General features: G+C 49.7%; 1 protein-coding gene across 7 annotated transcripts in view; it reads right to left on the reverse strand.

The window, feature by feature from the left end:
• Positions 1-371: 371 nt before the first annotated feature.
• Positions 372-23,935, reverse strand: part of DNMT1 (DNA methyltransferase 1) — a 41,639-nt gene continuing 18,075 nt past the window's right edge. For 5 of the 7 annotated variants that reach the window (XM_019659352.1, XM_019659350.1, XM_019659354.1 and 2 more), the window contains 30 exons: positions 23,455-23,489; positions 22,885-22,966; positions 20,797-20,831; positions 20,473-20,518; positions 20,297-20,377; positions 20,112-20,221; positions 17,279-17,397; positions 16,445-16,537; positions 15,820-15,971; positions 15,494-15,681; positions 15,207-15,390; positions 13,908-14,005; positions 13,543-13,690; positions 12,349-12,464; positions 11,926-12,130; positions 11,714-11,847; positions 10,529-10,702; positions 8,832-9,053; positions 7,611-7,803; positions 6,790-6,874; positions 6,462-6,590; positions 6,028-6,310; positions 5,548-5,689; positions 4,251-4,417; positions 3,729-3,906; positions 2,853-3,048; positions 2,353-2,519; positions 2,048-2,164; positions 1,174-1,264; positions 372-727 (listed from right to left, as the gene is read on the reverse strand). In XM_019659352.1, coding sequence (XP_019514897.1) covers positions 693-727; positions 1,174-1,264; positions 2,048-2,164; positions 2,353-2,519; positions 2,853-3,048; positions 3,729-3,906; positions 4,251-4,417; positions 5,548-5,689; positions 6,028-6,310; positions 6,462-6,590; positions 6,790-6,874; positions 7,611-7,803; positions 8,832-9,053; positions 10,529-10,702; positions 11,714-11,847; positions 11,926-12,130; positions 12,349-12,464; positions 13,543-13,690; positions 13,908-14,005; positions 15,207-15,390; positions 15,494-15,681; positions 15,820-15,971; positions 16,445-16,537; positions 17,279-17,397; positions 20,112-20,221; positions 20,297-20,377; positions 20,473-20,518; positions 20,797-20,831; positions 22,885-22,966; positions 23,455-23,489 — 4,005 coding nt within the window. In that variant the 3' untranslated portion in view covers positions 372-692. The remainder of the gene's footprint in view (positions 728-1,173; positions 1,265-2,047; positions 2,165-2,352; positions 2,520-2,852; positions 3,049-3,728; positions 3,907-4,250; positions 4,418-5,547; positions 5,690-6,027; positions 6,311-6,461; positions 6,591-6,789; positions 6,875-7,610; positions 7,804-8,831; positions 9,054-10,528; positions 10,703-11,713; positions 11,848-11,925; positions 12,131-12,348; positions 12,465-13,542; positions 13,691-13,907; positions 14,006-15,206; positions 15,391-15,493; positions 15,682-15,819; positions 15,972-16,444; positions 16,538-17,278; positions 17,398-20,111; positions 20,222-20,296; positions 20,378-20,472; positions 20,519-20,796; positions 20,832-22,884; positions 22,967-23,454; positions 23,490-23,935) is intronic. The other 2 variants (XM_019659353.1, XM_019659351.1) reach the window with 1 other exon arrangement.

The following is a 23,935-nucleotide window of genomic DNA, read 5'->3' on the forward strand; positions in this document are numbered from 1 at the left end:
AAAGCGGGTCGAAGTGCTGAGTGCCCCATTCATGGATGCCTATGTGCAGGTGGCAGAGCAAGTGTTACTTAACATTACTTAACATCCTAATAGTGGCACCCATCTCTGGGTCGTGGGTGCTGGTGACTGACGCTTCTAAGACGATTCCTTTAGAAGACTTTCCTGGAAGCCACACTAGCAAGTTCCACTTGCATCTTATTGGTCAGAACTGAGTCACACAAGTGGACCCCCACCCCCAAACACACACAGGACACGTGGGAAGACCTAATGTCAGACAAATGCCTCTGCGGGGTGACTTTTAGCACCGAGGAGCACATTCTCACCAAGCCTCAGCCAGAAGCCCCTTGTAAGTCACGAGTCACCACCCAGGGTGATTTATAGGAGAGATTTATTTGAAGAAATATTGCAACATATAAAAACTACATAAAGTCTTAATTTCCACTCATACAGTGGTAGATTTGATACAATGCATAATAAAAAACTTTTAAAATCCAGAATGCACAAAGTACTGCACAATGTGACCACTAAGTCATTAGTTGATAAGCAAACCTTACCGAACAGCTTCATGTCAGCCAAGGCCACAAACACCGTGTACGACACATTAGAACTGACAGAATTCAACGTTAAAAATACAACATCAGTGCATGGTGGGGATCCCTGGTACCAGAAACAAGGGCGACAGGAGGGCGAAACTAGTCCTTGGTAGTTTTCTCTTCCTTGGTTTTAACTGAAGAGAAAGAAAAGGGAAGGTCATTGCCGGGAACGTCCACAGCGGCACACCACAGGCCCACACACATGAAGTCAGGAGCTACCTTCATGCCAGGCGTCGGTGTTAACAGCTGACCGTAAAAGAACCTGCAACAGCTCTGAATAAACATTCAGGGAGACTGAGTGTTGCGCAAAGGTGTCCCCTAGAAGTTTCCAGACCGCCTGGATTAGAGGCCGAGGCAGGCTCACTTGGCAAAAAAGGGCAGGGAAGTGCCAAGACCTGACCGCGCACCCACTGTGTGCCTGGCACCCGCCTGTTCTAAGCACTCGACATGTGCAAGTCCCTCCATCTCACAGCAGCCCACAGAGAGAAGTGAGGGGACCAGGGAGGGCGTATAACGCGCCCGAGTCCCAGAGCCTGAGTTATATACCCTGGCTGTCCCGGCCCACCCACCCTTGCCATACCTGAGGCACTCTCTCGAGCTTTGGCCAACATACAGCACTTGATCTCCAAGCCAATGGCCTTGGCCAGGGGTGGCGGCACGGCGTTACCCACCTGCAGAAGTGAAGGAGGGCGATGCCTGGTTTGGCCTGGCCAGAGTCAGCGCCACCCTCTGCCCAACACAAGAATGAGGACACTGGGCCCTGGTGTCATGCTCACAGGGGTCCCGGAAGCCTTCCATCTCGATGGCCTCAGCCCTGTCAATCAGCCTATCCTCCCGCCCCAAACACCAACATGTCAGGAAACACCCACAGATAAGGGAGCCTTTCAGGGCTTTAGAAAAACTCAGATCCAGGAGCCACCATGTTTCACTTCCAGCTGAGAGTGGCTGCTTCCAGAGAACAAGCCTGGAGGTAAGGGTGAAACACGAGGCTGCTGACACAACCCCAGGCACTGCGGACTTTTTAAGCCATGTGAGTGCATTACTTGGATGGAAGCCAACCCAACACCCTGAGAAGCAGTGAGGAATTGTTGGTTCATCTCAACCCTCAGCAATTGTGAATTTTCACCACTGCGCATTTAGTCTGCTCCCTCTCTGAAGTTCATTGTGTTGGAACCGTCCTTTGGGATAAATCTGCCTCAGAGCTGTAACTGGCAGCCAATAGGCTTAGTGACTCAGCCTGACCGTAAGCACACTGGACTGAAGGAGAGGGACCCTCCTTTCTGGCCGTCCCTCTGCTGGGAGTGCTGAGGCCAATCAGAACCCCTCAGAAGTGACCATGTGAGCTGTGCTCCCTGCTGAACAACTCTCTACCCTGGTCAGGGGCAGAGGGGCCTCCCTCCCAGTAGCCCCTCCTCAAGGCCAGAGGAGAACCAGGCGGGCTCCACTCCACTGACCTGCCGGTGCTTGTCCAGGATGTTGCCAAACAGCCTGTAGGTGTCCGGGAAGCCCTGGGAGCGGGCACATTCCCTAACGCTCACAACACGGTGTTGCTCAGGGTGGAGCACGCGACCCTGGGGGCAAGAGGCAAGGTGGGGCAGCGATGAAAACTGCACCATGGGCAAGTCCAGCCTTAGGCCTCAGCTGCTTGGTGAGCCTGTGTCCATCGGCACTGAGGCAGGAGGTGAAGAGTGCCAACTTCTGACGCGCTAGGCCCGTGCCTTTGTCCCCTCCCAGGCCTAACCCCGGTCCTCTGACCTACCTGCTTGCCCATGGGCTCAGGGTTGGTGACAGTCGTGCTGAAGAAGCCGTCCCACTCGAGCCGTCCGTAGAGGCCAGCCCAGTGGTTGTGCCTGTTCCCGGTGTGGGGCAAGCACCAGGGGATGAGTGTGTTGAACTGTCTGGCTGTGGAGTCGCAGGCTTTGCCTGCTGAAGAGGGCTACGGTGAGGCCGCCGTCACAGAACAGGAGGGAGGCCCAGGAAGGTACCTATGGTGTGTGGAGCCCACCCAGGGGACAGAATGGCTGATAGTCCGCAGGCACAACTTTTACCACGGGGCACCCAGGCTCGGCATGCGTGCCTTGCCCAGGGCTTCTGGGTCCGTGAGTGGCAGCACCCAGTATCTCCTGGTGGGAAACCCCATGAAGCAATGTTCCTTCCCCGAGCCCCCTGGACTACTGTGGGGGAATAGAACCTGAGGGGGCAGGGGCTCTCCAATAAACTTGGGGGAAGCCGCACCAAGGGCACAATCAGGGGTCCCACCTTCCACGCAGGAGCAGACCCCACGGAGGGCCCCAGTGCTACTGCAGCCATTCTTCTTGTCGTGGTAGGTGTACCGCAGCTTCCTGGTCATGGTGCCATCAGACAGTCGCACCTCGATGTTTGGTAGGTCGCGCCAATCTGAGCCTGGCGCCAGGGGGATGTGCCGCATGCGGGCGGCGACCAACGCACTCATGTCCTGAAAGAGGGCAACAGGGCCCAGCTGTCACCCAGCTCAGGGAGCATCTGAGCACCTTTTGGGGGCACCACCGTTCTAGGCACTGGGAACAACACAATGACCAAGAACCCCCAAGGGGCTGACTCCCACTGGGGCAGACAGTCACCCAAATGGACAACTCAGGGGTAACACAGGTGCCATGAAGACAAGGCAGGGATGCGGAATAACGTGGGGGGGACAGGTGAAGGGATGGCTTAGGGCAAGCGAGGGGAGGACATCTGAACTGAGCCCTGCAGTATGAGGAGGAGCCAGGAGCTGTGGCACAAAGGGCCAGGTTTGGCATATTCGGGACAACACGCAGAAAACAAGCGTGGCGAGAGGTCAGTCAGAGGGGGCAGTGACCAGACACAGCATTCTGGGTCTATTCCAGGAAGAGCAAACGCTCTGATTGATGCTTTACACAACTGCGTACCACTGTGGAGGACTTGGGTGGCGGGGCAAGAAAAGAAGCAGGAGGCAGTGAGGCGGCGAGGCTGGGGCCAGCCGAGATGACAGCGTTTTGGGTCAGGGGCCAAGAGCAGAGGAGCTGGAGGAGGGCTGGAATCAGATACTGCTTCCCACCCCGAGCCCAGCTGGGCTTTCTGTAGGTCCGTGGTCCCATGAGGCAGCTGGAAAGAGGCCCCCTCTGTCGGGCATGTTACCTTACAGATGTGGTCCCTGAGGATGGGCTGGTACTGCGAGCCCCGGAGCTGCCTCTGGAACCAGGACTGAGGCTCCCCATTGTATGAGATCTCCAGCGCTGAAGCTCCGTTCCGGATCTCAGGGAGGTCAGACATCGTGTCACGCACGGTGATGGTTCGGAACGGACCTGAGCTCAACCTGCATAGAGCACAGCAGTCAACACCTCTGCTGTTGACATACCGGCACTGTTTCTTGAGTCATATTGCCATTCCTGACTGCTGGTACTGTCTTCTCCAGAAAGAACAATGCAACTCAGAGGTCAAAGGGTCACCTGAGGTCACACGCGCAGCATTCTTCTGAGACTCCATCAGGGAAGGGGACAGGCTAGTGTGGGCTTTGCTCATGACTATAGCCAGGCATCTGGCCACTGCTCTGTATGCAGTGCTTACTCGGGTCAGAACTCAAGACAAGGCGGCAGTGCTAATGCCAAACCTCCCAGGATAACGCACGCAAGCCCGTGATACAGCGGGGTGAGCTCCTACCTGGTGATGTTGCTGACAAATTTCTTGTCATCCACGACGACACTCAGCTGGCAGGCCCGGGGTGCGAACACGTGCAGTGGCTCTGGGAAGAGGGGGAGCTTCTCCCCAGGGGCCGCGGCCAGGATGATGGCCCGCCTCCGCGTCTGGGCCACGCCATACTGACCAGCCTGTGCAGGGGAGAGCCACACACACACACACACACACACACACACACACACACAGGGTCAACGGGCACCTCCGACTGAGGAACAAAGGTCCAGGGTCAGCAGCACCCCACTTGATGGAGAGCCTGGCTGGTGAGAGCTCACCTGGAGAACCCCTAATTATCCCAGGTTTACTCCTGACAAGACGAAGTGGGACCAGATGAAAGAACACAGATTCCATGTGGCAGCCACTGGAGAAAATGGAGTGAACCCTGCTGGGGATCCCGCCAGCTCTTTAGGGAGCACTGCGAGGGACCCTGTGGTCTCAGCACTCACGGAGAAGAGGCCAGAGGAGACTCAGCGCCTACCTGGCAGCCCGTGGTCACAGGGACAGAGAACACGGCAGCCAAACAGGCATGACCAGTGAGCCTGAGATACCAGAGGCTGAACTGGGGGATCATGTGGCCCCGGCACTCGCTCACTCACAGACACGGCTCTCTAGCCAACCTCCCATTTTAATCGTCATTTCAGTGGTAGTTATGCCAACAATTACTGAATGGGTGTACCCAGTGTGGCTGTAGACATAGTGTGGCTGTTTACAGGTAAGGTCGACTCCCCTTTGGCCACCCCAAATAGCTGTCCCTGCAGATAAGACACTGGTAGCCACTGGCAGTGCAACCCTCCACCCTCTCTAGGAGTTTGTATGCACGTACATTCGCACAGAGGAACACTTGCTTTTCACCCTGTCACAGCTTGGTCTACATGTTGTTCTGCCACCCAGGCCTCACCCACCCCTCCGTGGAGATCGAATCACTGCCTAGAGCATCTGCTTGGCCACCACCATTCCTATTGAGGGAAATGAGCTGCAAACAATGTGGCCAAGAGTCCCCTTGCATGTGGCACCTCAGGCACACAAGCTGCAGCTCTGGAAGACCCTCAGAGGTGGACTTGCTGGAACACCGGCTCTGAGCTTTCAGATCTAAACGCTGCGAGTTTCACAGAGGCCATCTCCTCGCCCCCGCCTGCACCGCAGGGTACCACACTAAGGCCTGTCCCTTGGAGCCTTATTTTCAGCTGGAGATAGTCTGCTGCGGTCCAGTGACCACTGACGCAATCCATCCTCCCACCTCCGCCCCATTCCATGGGAGCCCCACCTGCAATACGCCGAAGGTACACTGATAGCCCATGCGGACCAGGCAGCGGAGAGTCAGCTTCAGGACCATGGAACGCTTGAAGGATACAAAGTTCCTGACGTTCTCTAGGAGGAAGTACCGTGGCCGGTAGTAGTCACAATAGCTGCGGGAGAGACCATGAGAGTAAGTGCACGGACCAAGGTAAGAGAAAACCTACTCTACCAAAAGCTATTCCTGAGTGCTCCATGTTTGGCTGTCTCGATGTCTGGCTGTCGAGAAGTTGCACCTCCCACCTCTTGAGGTCCCTCCAAGTGGAAAGTGAGCCGCGAACTTCCTGAAGGAAAGGGCTGGGGTGTCACCTCAGCACATGGCCTCCAGCAGCTGTGAAAGCTAAAGCATTTACTTACTGCTCCCCCTGGCATGGCCAGTGTGACAGCCCCGGGGTTGGCTGTCTGGTCACCCATAGGCAGCACTGAACAGAGGGACCTCTGCTCCGTTTACCTGAGGAAGGAGACCACCAGAGAATTCTTGAACTTGGAGTAGGTACGAGAATTGAAGCGGTTCATGCCGCTGAAGCCTTGGCAGGGTGGCCCACCGCACAGCATCTCCACGTCTCCTTTTTGAGGCAGCTTCTGGCCGCGGGAGTTGGTTACCTCCCCGGCCATGACCAGCTTCAGCAGGACGTTGCAGTCCTCCGTGAACACCGTGGACCCAGGATTGTTCAGCCGAAACGCCTGGGCTGCAGGGTCCCACATCTCAATGGCCCACAGAGTTTCTGAGATGCCTGGCAGATACAGGGACAAAGACGGGCTTTGAAGCCCCTGGAATGAGACTCTTGAGTCAGAAAAGTGACCAGAGCCAGAAAGCTCTTCCAGGCAGAATGGGCCTGGTCTGGTTTTACTAGTTGTGCAGAGATAAAACCTCCTGGGCTTTACCTGCTTGGTGGAATCCTTCCGACAACCCCCCGCAGCCAGAAAACACATCCAGGGTCCGCAGTTTCGGCAGCGGAATTTCTGCCTCGGGTTCGCTTGGCTCACGTGTCTGAGACTTTGCCCTGCCTTTTCCTGGAGGAGACAGGCCACAAATCAAATCAGAGCCATGACTTACTTTCTTCAAATACCTTACTGATTTAGAGACAGCCTCCTTTTAAATTGTTAACACGGAGAATGAAGTAACATTAGAGGCTGTTCTTTCATACCGATCTTAAGTATCCCGAGTTATAGAAGATGGATTTGAAAAGAACCCCATGGAATAACGACATACCTTTTCCCTTCCCTTTCCCTTTATTTCCAGGGCTACGGGCATGGTTGGGAGGATCTTCAAAGCTTTTGCTCTTGGCATTATAGGCCTGAGAAGGGAAGAAACCACAACAGTCTGGCAGAGAAATGCACTGGTCCCCTCTCTAACAAGTTAATTTGATAAAGATCCACTTCATTTCTCCTTGAATATGGCCGTAAGCAATTAGCCACCAAGAGTACTTGGATGTTACTATACTTGCAGTGGAAAAAAAAATTCTATTAATACAAATGTTTTATGTGACTGGCATTAAGATCCTTGCTACTGTAAGTGCCTAGACTACTCATTCTAAAAATAGGCAAACATCTTACACCAACAGACCACTGTCCGATGAGGCTATCCACTCTGGAACCAGGGAAAACACAGGCACGTGTCATTTTAAGATGAACCAGCAAAGAAAGGCCACAATCAGACAATTTAAAAGCAATCATTAACTTAGTCAACAGTCTTAGATGTTCTCTTGATAAGTAGGGCTGCCTGCATGGTGTGTGGCCTGGCCTGGATGCAGACTGGCTGGCGGGACTGAGGGGCAGGGCTATGTCTCCCTGGGGAAGGAGCCCCTCTCCCTAACTCACCCTAAGGCACTGGTCGGGCTAGTTTTTAAATAAATTTTAGTTCCCTTAGGACACTCAACTATTACATTTCTTATCGCTGTGCTTTTTAAACAGCCAAAAGTATTACGTTCCAGACTTGAATGTCATAGATCTGTACTCTGGATAACTACACTGCTTTCCCAAGGGCTGCGAGTTTGACTGGCGCCCCACCCTCCAGTGAGCCCAGAGCACCACCTCAAGGAAGTAGAAGCGGTCTGGGCCTCCGGCTGAGAAGTCCTGCAGGCACCCGGGCAGGTCCTCCCCATACTCCACGGTGCAGCGGCCCTGCACGGCCTTGAAGTCCACCAAGGCCTCCTCGTCGCTCCAGTACAGCAAGTTGATGTCTGCGTGGTAACTTGCCGGGGTGGACTTGTGCGTATTCTCTGGCCTGTGAGCAGAGGGGTCTTTGTTAGCACTTCTCTCTTGCCGTGAGCAGACAGGGATTAAAAGGCACCACATTCCTAGAGGTGCTCAGAGAATCCGTAGGTAAAGACCATGACTCCCCTCAATTAGCTTAGCTTGGTTACTATCCCCCTTAGCTGGCACTAAACACTACAAACTGAGTAGGATTCTTTGCAACAAACGCTCCTTCCATGGGCATCTCACTGACCGGACAGCTTGATGCCGCAGAGAAGCAAATGTTACGCATAATGAACATTAAAATTAAAGTAGTTCAGTTTGTTAAATGGTTTGCTTGCTCTTCGTGCCCCCACTGCAGCCCAAACAGACCAGCCCTGTGTCAAGACAGCGGCTGCCTGCCTCCTGGGAGGAAGCATGTCTAGAGCTTCTTTCTCTCACATATGCCAGCCAGCCTTCTTTTCCACTGTTACAACTGAAAATTACAAGAACTTCAAGAAAGTCTCTCATACACATTGGCCAAAAAGTGAAGCAATGTTATAACTATCATATGGCTTAGTTTCAAGTTAGCGCCTAACCACTACTAGTTACTAGGTCCCAGAAATAGAGTAGGTGCAGCCAAGACCATGGGAGAAGTGTAGACAGAGAGAAACCCCAGGACAGAAAGGCAGGGCTGGTAAAAACAGGAAGATGAGAGTAGGGTGGGCCAAGGGGGAGGGGGCGAACACAGGCAGTCATAAATAGAACTCGAGGTTCTCTGTGGGTGCCTCAGGCAGAGCCCAGAATATTCCACCCCTGCCTTTGTCACACTCTGGACTTCAGCTTAAGGATTTCTGTTGGAGAGAGAACTCAGTCGCTTTAAAATAAAGGTCTAAAGGCAAGGCTATGAAATATAATTCGAGTTATTATCAGCACTCACCAGATAATCAGAAACACTTCGAAAAACAGCTAACTCTACCTAGTAACTCTTAAGTGTGTAAACGGGGTTACAACCCCGTTTCAGGCAGAGCCTTCTGGAAGAGTCCGCAGTCTCCTGGAAGAGCAGAGGCCATCACTGACCTGTAGAACTTGTTCACTCTGATCTTGATGTCTGTCTCATTGGGCCTGCCATTGCACTTCTTGACACAGAAGATCTCTTTGATGCGGCCAATTCGGTATGGCTCAGGGGCATCCAGGTTGCTGCCTTTGATGTAGTCAGAGTATTTCCGGTAGTGTTCCGGGTATAGATCTTCATCCACAGGATCCTTCCGTGGGCGTTTCACAGGACTGGACAGCTTGATGCTGCACAGAAGCAAACGTTACGTGTAACTCAACATTAAACCTTTAAAAAGGTAGGTAGTTCAGCAGGACTGACCAGCGACAATGCCATTTAAATTCAAACACCTCATAAATTAGTGCAGCTAAGTACCCTTAGAAAAGATTTAGAGAAAGATTAAATCTCGCCCACAGTTCAAAGCGAGCCTTCTCCCATCTGTGCAGTGCTGGCCATGGTAGGTGCTCCCAGCTACATGGCAGGAGTGCGCTTCCTAGTATGACCCGTTCTGCTCATTGAATGTGAGAAGTGACACACAAGCATTTCTAGGGGTGGGGGGGAGCATGTAACTGCCAGGAGAGCCTCTAGTGTGCTTTCCCTTGCCTCAGAGACTGGCAACTTTTGAGAACTGTCAGCCCAGGTCCCTGAGTGACATAACAGGCCAAGTTCCCTACTGAACCATGACGGACACAGTATGGGGAAGAAGCAAACTTCTGCGGTTTGGGGTTATTACCATGGTATAACCCACAGTCTCCTGACCTAGAGGTGATGCTGGAGAAGGCATGGAAAAGAGGCTGGTAGTCTGGGCAAGCCGAATTTGGCCCAACTGTGAAAAAGCCAGTCATTTGATTTAGCTGCCAAGATGGCTGGGCTGCACTCTGAAGACTGCCATTAGGAGGGAGGCAGCCACACTTCCTACCCACCAGGCCTCCTAAGGGTCTGACGGGCTCAAAGGCGACTCTGAGCACCTGGTAAACAGCACTACAGGCAGCCCCCCGACTTCACGCCAAGGACAATCAGTGTCGGATGGGGTGGCGTACAAACTGCCAGGCTGAAAGGACCCTACTCTCCATGTTTTGCAATTCATCATAGCTGAACTGAGGTTGGGGACTGGGTTCCAACTGGGACTCCAGAAAATGGAATTGTAAGCCGGGAAACCAAACTAAATTGGGAAAATAAATGTTGGTTGTCTAGTTCTTAGAATGTACTAGTTCTTAGACTGAACAAAAAATTGATCAAGTGTGGGAAATATCTGCAGCTTTGATTTTTTTCTGAAGCGCCTCAGCCCTCTGATATGCAAAGAAGTCTTTTGATGCATTTCCTGTTATCAGGAAGTAGGTCACATTCAGTCTTTACTCTAAGCCAGGCACTGTGCTAAGCACTTCTCTTTTAACTCACTCAATCCTACAGGCCTGGCAGGTGAGATCCTCCTCTCCCCATCAGACCGATGGGGACTGAGAGGAGGAGGTCTCTAGCCCAAGCCTCACAAGCTGGTCAGAGGCAGAGCTGGGTAGGCTTACCACTGACTCTGGTGCTCTGATTTCTTTCAGACTCACAGTTTCACTCTGCAACGGAACTGTAGTCGCTCTGCACTAGACAGCTGGATATTGTCTGATCACCACAGATGCCAGCCAATGTGATGGATCAGGCAGCAGCTGGTACTGGAGTGCAGTGTCGGGGACATTCCAAAGCCAACCCTGTACTGGGCCAATGGGGCACTCACTTGAATGTGAAGGCCTCAGGAAGGAGGTACACGCCGTCACCCACTCGATACTGGATGCCATCCTTGGTGGCTGAGCTGTAGAGAACCCGGCCGTCCAGGTCCTCGAGCTGCTCCATGACCCTGGGAAATTCCTTTTGCCTTATTTCAGCCAGACGGGCACAGCATGCGCAGAACCTGAAGGAATAAAGGACAAACAACCAGAGGCTCTGAGGTGGCAGGTAATGACTGCAGCATTAGCGGCTGGCTTAACCCAGAGACTCTGGATAACAAGAAAAAACATCTGCAGACGATTAAAGGAAATGGCTTTCCTGTATTGTATGTTCACACTTTGAAAACTCTTATTTGGGACCAAAGCCCAGAGATACGTATATACAACACAAGAGAATGCCAAGTTAATCCCACTTTTGAGTATTCGCTACAAAAATCTAAGACATGAACAAATAGAATCTTGACTATGGTGAGGAATATGCCAGGAGCAAGAATACAGAGTGGTTCAGTTAGGAACTCAAAATATCAGAGGAGGCTCATACTATTAACTCTATAAAGGCTAAAGAGGTATTTGGTGAAGTTCAGCATTATTCCTTAAAGGAGAGCTGGAGACTGCTTTAAACATGGTAATCAAGTCAGAAGGCAACACAAGGCCGACTGGAAAAACATCAGAAGCTTCTAAGTGAGCTTTCCTAGACTTCACCCCACCGCTGCTTTAGAGGCACTGGCGCCACTTTTAGTCAAAACAAGTGAGGTACAGAGGTTAGAAAGGAAGGTGTGGGCACTAAACATTAAAAAAAGAAAAACAAGACTCCCTAAGGGTAGTCACCTACCAGTTAGAATAAAATGGAACCAAAGATCTCATATATGAGAGAAGATACTTAAGAAACGAAAGAAAACACGTGAAATCTGTGGTCAAGACGCTGAGGAACATTCAAAAAGGCTGGAAATGAAATGATAAACCCTGCTCCTGGACATGAGAGCTTCTCGTAAAGGTAACTCGGCGCCCAGGCTATCCATACACCTAAAGCCGTTGCAACAAAGCCAGGCAGGTCTTCAATTAGCAAAGAAACAATCAGATGGTGCTAGGGAAACAAACCCAGCAGACAGAAGCTCATGAAAAGCTAGAGTGACACACAAAAGCATGGTGTCCTCTCCGAGAAGAGGAGTGCACCAGGGCCCAGCCCCTACACTCACTTGTACTTGTTGTCCTCTGTTGGTTGAGTTTTTGGAGGGGACTCAAATCTTGCATAGTCTTGATCGTACCACAGCTGGTAGAAATAGGTCTTTCCATCGTCCTCTGCCGTCAGGGCCTCAGGATCCATGCCTCCCTTTGGGGACAAAGATGCTGTGTCAGGCATGAGCCCACCCAGTGAGACAGCGGCACACAACAGGCACCGGGAACTCACCTCCAAGGCCCAGTTTTCCGACGGAGCTTTATAGACGACCGTCACCTTGCTATGAATGTATGACAGCTGCATGTCCTCACACTCGTCTACCAGGAACAGCTCCAGGGGGTCCGATGTGGCCCCAAGGACTGTGTCTGTGCCGGCGCAGAACCAGTGGGCATGAAACATTTGCCCTTGGCTGTTGTCCTCCCACAATGCCGTGACCCTGCAGTCAGAAGACCAGGAGGAAGAAAGTTCCAACTTGACCAGCAGATCTGCTCCAAGTCTACTTAGGGAATATGTGCATGCGTGCGTGCGTGCGTGCGTGCGTGCGTGCGTGCGTGCGTGTGTGTGTGTGTATTGGTTTCAGTCTAGGACAAAGAGCTGCTGCTGCTGTTCAAGAGAAAGTGTGTGCTGAAGTCAAGCAAAGGGAAAGATACAAACCTTGCTAAGTACAGTGGTTTTGAGGAGTCATCTGGAATAACAGAGACACAGTCCCCCACTTCCAGGGTTTCTGAGTCAATGCATACCTTCTTATAGTAAGTCTTCTTGCCATCAGTCTGAAAACAAAGACAGTATATTTCAGGTGGGGATGAGTCTGAAGTCCATGCTAGGCTTGACTGCATGGTGTTCTTGTTACTTTATGTAAAGGTATAAGCCCTAACAATTTTGTTAAGAAGTCACGAGCTCTACCAGCCTGGCGACTACAAAGAACATCCGCTTCCTTCAGCTGGAAGCCTGCAGCAAGGGCACTCAGGTTCCTCTATTGTCTGCTGTGCCTCTGCGTGTCCGCAGCAAATCAGATCCCAGCATTCGATGTTAATAGCACGGGTCCCAGCTCTTCACAGGTCCTAGAGCTGCATCCCACCCCCGGCTCCTCCCTCAGCCACACAGGCCTTTTCTCCCACAAGGAAAGCTGGTTCCCACCCCAGGGCTTCTTCCCCGTTCTTCACCAGATCTTCATGGGGTAGCTCCTCTCCCACCTTCTGGGTCTCAGCTCAGACGTCGCCTCCTCGGGCAAGCCTCCGCAGTCCCAGCCCCCTTCCAGCTCTCCACCCGCTCAGAAGTACATGTGTCTGTCCTCCTGCCCCGGAGCATCAGCACCACAGGGCAGGGGCTGAGTCATGTCCAGGCCTGGAGCAGCAAGCGGCAGGGGAGGCCTCATGCTTGCTCAATGAACCGACTGTATCTTTGGCTCTGGACGTCAAGGAAACAGCGCTGAGGACATTCACTCTCCAGCTTTAGTAAAGGAACTGAGCCTTAGATGGGGAGGTCATTCTTAGACAGAATGACTGAGAGGCAATATGCTAGTGCCTCAAAGACACCCACTCCCAGGACAGAGGGGGTGTTGACAACTCTCTTCAAACAAGCTTTGAAGGGGAAGCAGCCTGACACCCTTAGAACTGTGTCAAATACCCATCTTGGACCTTAGAGAAACCGAGTCTTTCAGCATACAAGCAAAAACACATTTCTGGTGCATGGCCACGAGGCTCGGCCTTGTAGCCAACCCTGCTCCTCTTAAGAGACAAGCGAGCAGGATTCAGGCTGCATAACAGGCCGAGTGAAGGGAGAGAGAGGGAGACAACTCGCTTCTCTGGAGGGCAGCAGTACGCAGACAGAGAGCCTGCTCCAGGTTACCTTAACGGCATCTCCAATCCAAGAGATCCGGTTCTTGTTCTGTTTCTTTTTCTTCCCCTGATGCATTTTTTTGGGTGATGGCACCTCTGGAATATTGTCATCCACTTCTTCGTCATCATCTGCCTCCTTCATGGCCATATTGGGACACCTACAAAGTCACTTATATAAGCAAGTCCCCTTTTGTAAGTAAAACTGAATGGGGTTGTTTTAGTCAGATAACAGGGACAGGCCTGGTGACCACGACAGACAAAGACAAAGCAATCCTGCCTGCTCTGCACATTTCAACCCAGCTGTCCCACACAAAGTGCACCAGCCATCAGCTGGTATTGTCCCCTGCTACCAGAAGAAGTGTCAGCTGCGCCTACCTCCTCTCTTGGCAAGCCTGTTTGCTCCGTCCACTACCACCAAATTTAACCATATCTTTACAGGCTTTACACTTTCCACACTCGGGCTGCTGGCAAACCTGGAAGACATTAAAAAAGGAAAATCAAATGGCCACTAGTAACAGTTGGTAACCAGTTTTTTGGCAAATTAGTTTTTAGAAATTGTATAATTTAACCTCATTAGAAGTACAGGAAATGAGAATCAGGAACATATAGATATCACTCATACCTTCCAGATGAGCAAGGGTTAAAAAGTTGGAAATGTGGTGTTGGGACAGGTGTAGGGAAACTCGCACTGCCCAAAGGGTTTAAGTTGGTGACACCACTTTGGAGAGCAGTTTTCTAGATTAAAGTATATAACCCACACCCTGGCAATTCTGCTTCTAAGTAGAGGCAGTCACAGAAGACTTGTTGAAGGATGCGGCCGCAGCATGCTTTATATCAGACGTCGCCCATCATCAAGAGTTAGGCTGGGTCTATCGTATAATGAAGTACTATGGAACAGTCAAAAGGAATTAACTAGATCTACCTATGTCAACACATAACACGATTACGAAAGATACCAGTTATGTACATTTAAGAACTTTTTTTTTTAAAAGCTTGAATACACATGTGCTAGATAAAGAAAAGTAAAACCAAAACAGGAATGGCGAGGACATACAAATTCCTGTGAAGGGCTAACACTGAAGACAAAAGGAAAAGCTCTGATCCAGTGGACAGTGGGCAGGGCAGCTCTGAAAGCAGCTGCTGTGTTTTTGCACCTAAGTTTTCATTCAAAATAAGCCAAATAATAGACACCAAAATATATCCGATCTCTGGGTCACAGGATTAGAGGAATTAATACCTCTAGAATGAAGTAAAAATGTATTAAAAATTCACAGAAGAAGGTCTTTTAAGGCCTCAGATCTAAGTTGGACAGAGTATCCGCTCTCCCAGGAAAGTTATAGCATAAGAGAAGGCGAGCCCCTGGGAGGGTGTCCTCCCCTTGGCCCTCACACTAGGGCCTTCAGATATAAGGAAATGCAGTCAGAGCAAATGCCACCCAGGAGGCCAGGCTCCTTCGTGACAGTGGCATTAACAGCAAAGTGCCCAAGGATGCCTTTTTCAACAGCTGTCCTATCAATCTGTTTGTCCCATGGGGCATGCACTTCGCCCCACATCACTAATTTTCTCCCAGCTTTCGTTTTAGGGTCCACATCTGAACAGCAAGTATCTCAAGCCAGAAAGAGAAAGAAGTGAGTTGCTCAGATTATGTGGGGGGCCCAGCCCAGGTGACATTACCTCGCAAACGCCACACCGTCGGCGTTTGAAGGCATTCTCCTTGTCTTCTCTGTCATCCTTTTCGATTTGTTCTGCGAAGAAAGTGTCGAAGATCTGGTAGACCAGCTTGGTGGTGGTGGCTTTCGTGGGGCCTCTGTCCTTCTCCTTGGTGGAATGCCTGATCGTCTGACGTCTTTCAGCTCGCCTGAGAGAGAGGTCCCCACCGTGTGAGCAGGCTGGGGAAGAGTGCTCGGGACATTGCCTTCTCTGTTCTCAGGTCTTCAGTTTTACTCACGCTGCGTCCTTACCTTTTCCCCAGGGTGACCCCCGCCAACTTGATCAGGTCTCTCATGCAGGGGGTCAGGAAGATGGGCTGCTCATCACTGTCCCCAGCCTCATCATAACTCTCTACTTGTTCCACCACGAACTGGGCATGTCGAAGGAGTGAATCCTCGGTGAATCGATTCAGGTTGAGCACCGAAGGGGGAACAGTGGTCTTTAAGAAAAAAGTCAGAAGTTTCTTAGGCCTAAGCAAAGCTGTTCTAATCGAACTGAAGAACATGAGTTTTCCAGCAATAACTCTACTGCATATAAATAGGTGTGGATCACAGATTAAAGAACTTAACCCTTTTACCTCGATCTTATTGATCAGGTCTTCATAGGTCGAGTCAGGGTTGTTCTGCAGGAACTCGACGACTATCTTACTTATGTAGATCTTCTCCTGCATCACACTGAACATCGGTGCGTACTCTGGGTTGGGATCCATCAGGATGTATTCGGCAAAGGCTGGAGTAAACAGAAGAGGTTTTTAAAAAGCAGCTGGAATGTGATGGCAGCTATGGTGGCCAAAGGGCAGAGATGAGTCTGTGAAGCTTACGGAGAGTCTAAAAGTCATCCCATACCCAAATGTCAAAACCGTAAAGTATGATCAGTTACCAAATTCAGAAGTGGCCTGTCTGAGACAACTAGAGAATGGATATTGGCTGAGGGACTTTCATTGAGCTCATCTCTGGTTCTGGAATTTGGTCTGGGTTTAAGTTGCAAGAATATGAGCTACTGGTAAAACTGGAGGGTCAGTTCTAGGGCCAGTTGTAGCTAATATGAGAGGCTATCCCAATTGAACCTCACATGGTTCCCACACTGTCAGTGGTGTTCACATGAGCCTGAGACTTCCCAGAGCCCAAGGGAGCCCCAGGGAAGACAGGAGCAAAAGCTCCTTTCACATCCCAGAACAGTCCACAGGTTGGCCACATACTTACAGGTGCTGAAGCCAATGAGAGCCTTTTCACCTCCATCAAAGCCAGTGATCCACCATTCATTTATGGGGCCAAGGTTTTTGCCATTAACACCACCTAAAAGAGGGAAAGGAAGAAAAACTGTTTCCTGAAAGGAAATGGACTCAGAGCTATGACTCACATCAAAGACGAAGCGCCCACCTGAACTGACATCTCTTATGAGCCGAGCCAGGCAGTCCTCAACAGACCTCAGACTGTGCTCGCTCATAGCTGTTCACAGCACAGTCTCACACCCTAACTTTAAGAGGCAGTAGTTCCTGCTGAATAGTGCTTTGCAGGCAAGTTGTTGGCTTTTAAAATACCTGTCCCAGGCCGGCCGAGTGGCGCGTTGGTTAAGAGTTGGCCTGGGATGCCGGCTCTGAGCAGCAGGACCCTGGTTCGGATCCCACATGAGGGACAGTGACACTGCCCTCTACAGCTAAGATGGTGAACAACAGCTCGACCTGGAGCTGGGCTGCTGTGAGTCGCCGGTGACAACATAGGCTGCAGTGGGGCTGCCATAAGCTACCGTGGGCTACCATGAGTGGCCGGCAGCCAGTGTGAGCTGTCCAGTGGCCGGTGACCAATATGCCTCACCCGGGAAGAGCACAATGATAATACCAACATGTGCCAGTGAAGCAACATCCTCCACAACTAGACTGAAGAACAGAAGGAGACTGAAGAACAGAAGGACAGCATCTTGTCTGTTCCCCTTCCCCGATTCCCCAGAGCTGTTCCCCTCCCCTAATTCCCCAATAAAATCTTAAAAAAATAAAATAAAATATCTGTCCCAAATATAACCTGGAACATTCCACTTACCTTCAAGAGATGGGTCATCATCATATATTGGTTTTGCTGAACCAGAAAAGAAGAGTTCAACATTCTTCTCAATGAGGCCAGTGTCGATTGGGCACAGGTGACCACGTTTACAGTACACGCTAGACAGGCAACAAAGAGTGTGTTCACCAGCTGATCAGTGAAGGCAAGTTGCAGTACAGAGTCAAGTTCAGACCCGAGGTGATGGGACCACGTGCAATTCCTAGGCTCTGTTACCTCTCTGGTTGTTAGAATACTAGATCAGTACAGTGTTTTCCCACCCAAACAGCTTCTACCTGATCCTCCCACCTGTACGTCAAGAGTACAAGTGTCTGAAAGGCAACACCAGGAGATCAGTGAGATTTACAGTGGGATAGGGGGAATTTCATGAGACACTAACTTGCTACATCCTCCCTCGGCATGTTGCTAATGGAGAAATACCGGTTCTTAAACACATTCTACTCACAATTGTGCAACCATCATCTCTATCAGGCTCCAAAACATTTTCATCGCCCAAAATAAAACCTCGTACCCATTAAGCAGTCTCTCCCTATTCTCTCCCCATCCCCGGTAACCACAGATCTGCTTTCTGTTTTTATGGATTTACCTCTTCATAATGTTTCTTATATGGTTAAGTTTTGTGTTATGTAAGTTTCACCTCAATTAAATTAATAAAATAAAGCATACTGTATGTAATAGCATAAAATGCAAGGTACATCAGGGATATGGGAAGGAAAGACTTCTGCTTCCCTCTAAGGGATAAAGCTCAGGTTTAAGAACATCCACGGTCCCACCACCCAAACGCTCCTTGACACTGGGAGGTTGTTCCTCATTAAGCAGGATGCCAAACTTAATAACATCAATCAGGGGGTTCTGCTTATGGACCTGCTTACGCTGGCCTCAAGGACTACCCTCCTGCACTAGAGACACCATGCCATGTCTCAGAGCCCCCAAGTGGGCCACAGGATCTGTGCAGGTCTCCTGAGACCATCTCCCGCCACACTTCCACAGCCTAGGGCCCTGGAAGCCAGAAATCCTCATCTTATCTCACAAAACTTTTCAAAAAATGAAAATGAACACCTAGAGTTGAGCTCCCCTACTACATGCCAGGCATGGTAAACAGGACACAGGTCACAGCACTGCCCTCGGGACTTGAAGTCCAGTGGGAAAGATGGACACATATCACGGGACAGCAGGACACTGAAAACCCACAGAAGACAAGGATCCAGGGCTCAAGCTATTAGGCTGTCCCTGGGCTCTCTCAGTGGAGGTGACATCAAGGAGAAGTTCTAAGTCCCAGGCAGGGACAGGACCCACTGGTTCACAGGATGGGCTGCACCCAAGATTTGTTTCCACCCACCACTTTCAGCCCAAGTACTAGAGGTAAATAGAGTCCTTAAATAGCCCAGGCAATCTGCTCCCATGACCTGATGCTAAGAGGCACATTATTCCTGGGAAGTGTGTCCTTACTACTACCTTCCCACCATATAGGGATGAGTCTACAGCAGACCCCATCGGGGAAAGGAAGCCGAGGGACTCCGGCCCTCCACAGCAGCCCTGGCTCCAGCTCCTGGACCTCTCCCAACCTCTGTCCTGAGGAAAGCATGAGGGCGTGAACCCCAGCTACTTCAACACAGCATGTTTCACTTGTGTCATCAGGCCTAGGTTAGGGCCAGGCCCTGGGGGCCACTGGTAGATGAACAGATCAGAATCCTGATTATGCTAGAAAGGGAAACACAACCAGCCCAAACACAGGGAGTGTGAAGAGTGCTATCAGAAGAAACACACTGGGGTCTTGTCCCAGGGCAAAAGAACCCCCAACCTGCTGTGGGACACATGTGACAGAAAGGGCTGCGCAGAAGTGATGTCCATCTGAGGCTTACACTAGGTGTTACTGAGGTGATCCACCTGCCCCCATGACTTCCTTCTCCGGGGAAAGAAACAGCAATGTGCCTAGGCCTGAAAGGAGACATGGGCTGGTCCCAGAGTCAAGCCATTTACCACAAAGAAACCAAATGAAGCCTCTGAGAGTAACTACATCTCCAGCGTGAGGGAGCGGACTAAGCAGGTGCTGAAGAGCATAGGGACTCTGCTCACTTAAGAGTTTGCTGAGCCTTGCCAAAGGTACAGTTCAGACGCATGGACTTTCACTCAGAAAATTCTGGGGTCACTGCCACAGCCTGCAAAGCCCTGTAGGATCTAGCCCCTTCCCCGGTCCCTGCTCCGACTATCTCGTGCTCCCTCTTCCCTAGCCCTACCAGCTGCCCCAGCCCCATCACCGAGTCTTCCACAGCCAACATGGGCCCACCTCTGAGCCTTTGTACCTGCTATTCCCTCCTCCTGGGATGTCTTTCCCTAGCTATGCCCTCAGCTTGTTCTCTTATGCCACTGAGGACTTTGCTTAAGTCACTTCCCCGCCCTTCTAAAAACACAACATCTTTCTCCTACCCACTCTCTCCGCTTTCCATGCTTTTAACATTTGTTGTAGGTTACTAGCTGACAAGCATAACTTTTGTTCTGCCTCTGTCAAAGCAGGGATCTGAGGTGCTACTAGATCCGTAACACCTAGTGCAGGACCTAGCACAAAGCCGGCCCTCATTTGAATGAATGACCTCTTAGATGTGTATACAGACAGAAGATTTAACATGTATAGTTTTGACAACAACAAAACAAACAAACAAAAACCAGCAAAGACCTACTATACTTCCACCAGCTTTGTGGCTTTTATCCATCAAGTATTAGCAGCACAAGAAATGCTGCAGGTTAGGAGCTAAAGATATTAAGAACTTAGGCATCTTTTGGGAAGTGCCCTGTCACAATGAAGAAGCATCAGTACCTGAAGCATGTCAGTTTGTGTTGGGGAAGAGCCTCGTAACTCTCAAAGCCAGATTCATTGGCATCAAAGATGGACAGTCTCTCGTTTGTCAACAACTGTGGCTCATCTACCTGAGAGACATCGGACTGTTAAGCAGAGGCACAAGAGACAGGAAATAAAAAGATGAAGACAGAGTTGGAACTTACTGCATCAGGAGGATGATGTTCATATTTTAGTTCGGGGTCATCCAGGTACTGTCCACACTGAATGCACCTCGGAGGATGGGTCTGTGGGGACATGACACAAATGGTGCTCAGAGAGCCAGCTCCAAGCAATCCCATTAGTGTCATGCCACCGACTCTACCCCCATATACACATTTACCTTGGAGGACATTACTGTTTTGGTTCGAGCCATTTTCTTCTCCGTTCTGAGAACAAAGCACAAGATAGGTTTCTTAGTCATTTCAGAACATATCAGAATCCATTGTCAAAGTTGTACCCAAACCACTCAACACAGATGAACACCAGAGACAAGGTGCTAGCTAGGTCACGGGTGTCTTTTCACCACATGGCAGAACTGGAGCGCCTTAGGACCCGATCAGATTCAAAGCTAAGGCTAGCCTGGCAATTCACTAAAAACCCTTTTTTCTTTCAAGAACAATTATGTTATTATCTGCTATGTAGAAATACAAAAATAAGTTCTTACGGTTCTTTGGATGTAGTTTTGCGCCTCTTCTCCTCCTAAATGGAGAAAACAAAAGGAGTGAACGGTACAAAAGCATTTCACATCTGGACAATGCTTCAGAGTTAAGAACTTAACATATGGGCCGGCCAAGTGGCGCGTTGGTTAAGAGCTGGCTTGGGACGCCAGCTCTGAGCAGCAGGGCCCTGGTTTGGATCCCACATGAGGGCAAGTGACACTGCCCTCTACAGCTAAGATGGTGAACAACAGCTCAACCTGGAGCTGGGCTGCCATGAGTCGACGGCGACAGCGTAGGCTGCAGCCCCTTGGGCTGCCATAAGCTACCATGTGTGGCTGGCAACCAGCATGAGCAGCTGGCAGCCACCGTGAGCAGCCATCCAAAGGCCAGCCACCAATCTGCCTCACCCGGGAAGAGTACAATGATAATACCAACATAGGCCAGTGAAGCAACGTCCTCCACAACGAGACTGAAGAACAAAACGACAGCAACTTGTATGTTTCCCTTCCCCGATTCCCCAACGCTGTTCCCCTCCCCCAATTCCCCAATTAAAAAAAAATTAATAATTTAATATATGTGCTTATCACAAAACCTAGTCAGGGGTAGGGAAGAAGGAAGTCAAAGGACCAGTCAGACCCGAGCCACCTACAGCTTGTAAAGTCTTATAATCAAAATTCTTATAACCAAAAACTTCCTTACAAGACTCATAAAGAGAAACAAAAAAGTCCTTACCTTTCCAAGTGGTACCTCAAGTACATAACTGATGAAGGGTGCTATGGGCTGAATTGTGCAACCCCACCCCCACCCCACCCACCCCTGCCATTCATATGTTGAAGCTCTAACCCCAAATGTTACTGTATTTGGAGATGGAACTTTTAAGGCGGTGACTAAGGTTAAATGAGGTCATAAGGGTGGGGCCCTAACCCAATAGGATTAGTGTCCTTATAAGAAGAGACACCAGAGCTCACAAGGGAAGGGCCCATGAGGACCCAGAGAGAAGGTGGTCATCAGCAAGCCAGGAAGAATGGCTTCACCAGAAACTAACCCTGCTGGCACCTGAATCTGGGTTTTCTAGTCTCCAGAACTGTGAAAAAAATGTCTGTTGTTTAAACCAACCAGGCTGTGGTATTTTGTTACGGCAACCTGAGCTGACTAATATAAGAGGGAACTTATTTCTAAAACTATTTTAGATAAATGAAGGGATGATAGAACTAGACAATCACCACTTTGCAACTCCTAGTAAAACAATGGAGTTAAGCAATGACTGTTAAAAACATAGGTGAAAAATTGAGGGGAACTTTATAATGGGTGGATCGGGCAGACAGCACCTGAGCCCAGTGATCAATCTTAACACCACAAAAAGACAACTGTGCTTTCTGGTGTGATGCAACAGGAAGCACATGGCACCACCTCCCAAGTCCTCTGGAAAACAACAGAAGGCCTGCATCTGGTCAAGCCTCTGGACCTAACAGTCTGCAGAAGACAAGGCTGGAGGGGATTTAAACACAAGAGACGTGCAAATGGCAAAACCAAGATTCCGGAAACTACAGATAAACTGGTTCCTTCCACATATTGCAAATAAGAGGAGAGGGGTGAAGCTGTAGTGAGACATTTAGGACAAATATCAAGCAAATATACTATATAGATTTTGTCAGGGCCCTGCTTCAAACAAACAAACAAATATACAAACTGTAAGAACACAATGGAGACAATCAGGGAAGTCTGAACAGACTAGATCTCAATATTAGCGTGTTATGAATATGGGATTGCTGTGATGTTTAAAAAGAGTCCTTTCCTTTTACATGTAAGTAGTTCTTCTGTAAATATTTTAGTAATAGACCTAGGATTTGTTCATTATTAGGAGTGAAGGGGGAGTAAGGAGAATGAGTGGGCTTGGCTAAAATACGTTTGGTCACACTTTGACCATTGTTGAAGGTTGATAATAATGTGTGAGAGTTTGCTACCCTCTTCTGCCTACTTCCGAGTATGTTTGAATATTTCCAAAACAAGAAGTTAATTTTTAAAAAGTTACTTTAACATTCCAGCCATTAGGATGTATGAAATACGGTAAAATTGAAAAAACAAGGCTTCACCTTTTCATCCTCATCTTTTTCATCAGAAACTTGTGGTTTTACTCTTTCAGGTTCTTTTTCTTCAGGTCTCCGTTTGGCAGCTCTGTTAGGTAAACAAATATACGTCAAATGTTAGCTCAGAAAAACTAACCATATCACCAACTTGCATCAAAAACAACAGGCTAATGCCTATCAAAAAGCAAAATACTCAGAATACATCTGGGGAACAGATTCTTTCTTTCATCCAAAAAAGAGTCCCCTTGTCAAGCTGGCTCTAAAGGCATGTTGCTAACTCGAAATCCCGAAACAAGGCTTTCAGAAGCCCCATGTGACCCCTCAGACGTGGGCAGGGCGGGGGGGAACCTGATAAGAAGTGCTGGATGTTAAGGGACACACATGGCTCTGTAGTAATGGGAGTGCTGCTAAGTGGCAGAGGGTAAGGAGGTACAGGGCCCAGAGTTTGGCTTCTTATCCAACCCTGCCCCAACTCCCTGTAAACCTCTACATTGTCACAGGTCTCTAGGACACTTATTTCAGTAATTAAAATTACACAAAGCACAGCACAAAAGTGCAAGCATTTTAACTACTTACAGATCTTTGGGTTGGCTTCTGTGCCTCTTTTCATCCTGAGAGGGAGAAGCAGGGGTGGAGATATAAAGGGCAAAAAAATTAGCCTCTGAAAAAGAGCTAGACCAAACCCAAAGCATCAGTTAGTGATCGCAGCACTGTGGAACTAGAGAACAGGAAATCTGGGCAGATCTACAGGGGAGAGCTGAGGCTTCAAATTTTTAACTCAGCTCCATATCCCCTACAAACAAGAGTTGACCAGGAGTTGGCAAAATTTCTGTAAAGGGCCAAAAAACAAACATTTTCAGATTTGCAAGCCACATGGTTTGTGTCACAACTACTCAACTCTGCCACGGTAGCAGAAAAGCAACCAAAGGCAATATGTAAATGAAAAAGCATGGCTGTGTTCCAGTAAAACTTTATGATAGGCAGAGGGCTAGATTTGGCCTGTGGGTCATACTCTGCCAACCCCCGTCCCAGGACAGCTCAGTGTAGAAAGGAATAT

The sequence above is a fragment of the Hipposideros armiger genome, unplaced genomic scaffold (genome assembly GCF_001890085.2).
Source record: "Hipposideros armiger isolate ML-2016 unplaced genomic scaffold, ASM189008v1 scaffold_298, whole genome shotgun sequence".
Taxonomy (NCBI): domain Eukaryota; kingdom Metazoa; phylum Chordata; class Mammalia; order Chiroptera; family Hipposideridae; genus Hipposideros; species Hipposideros armiger.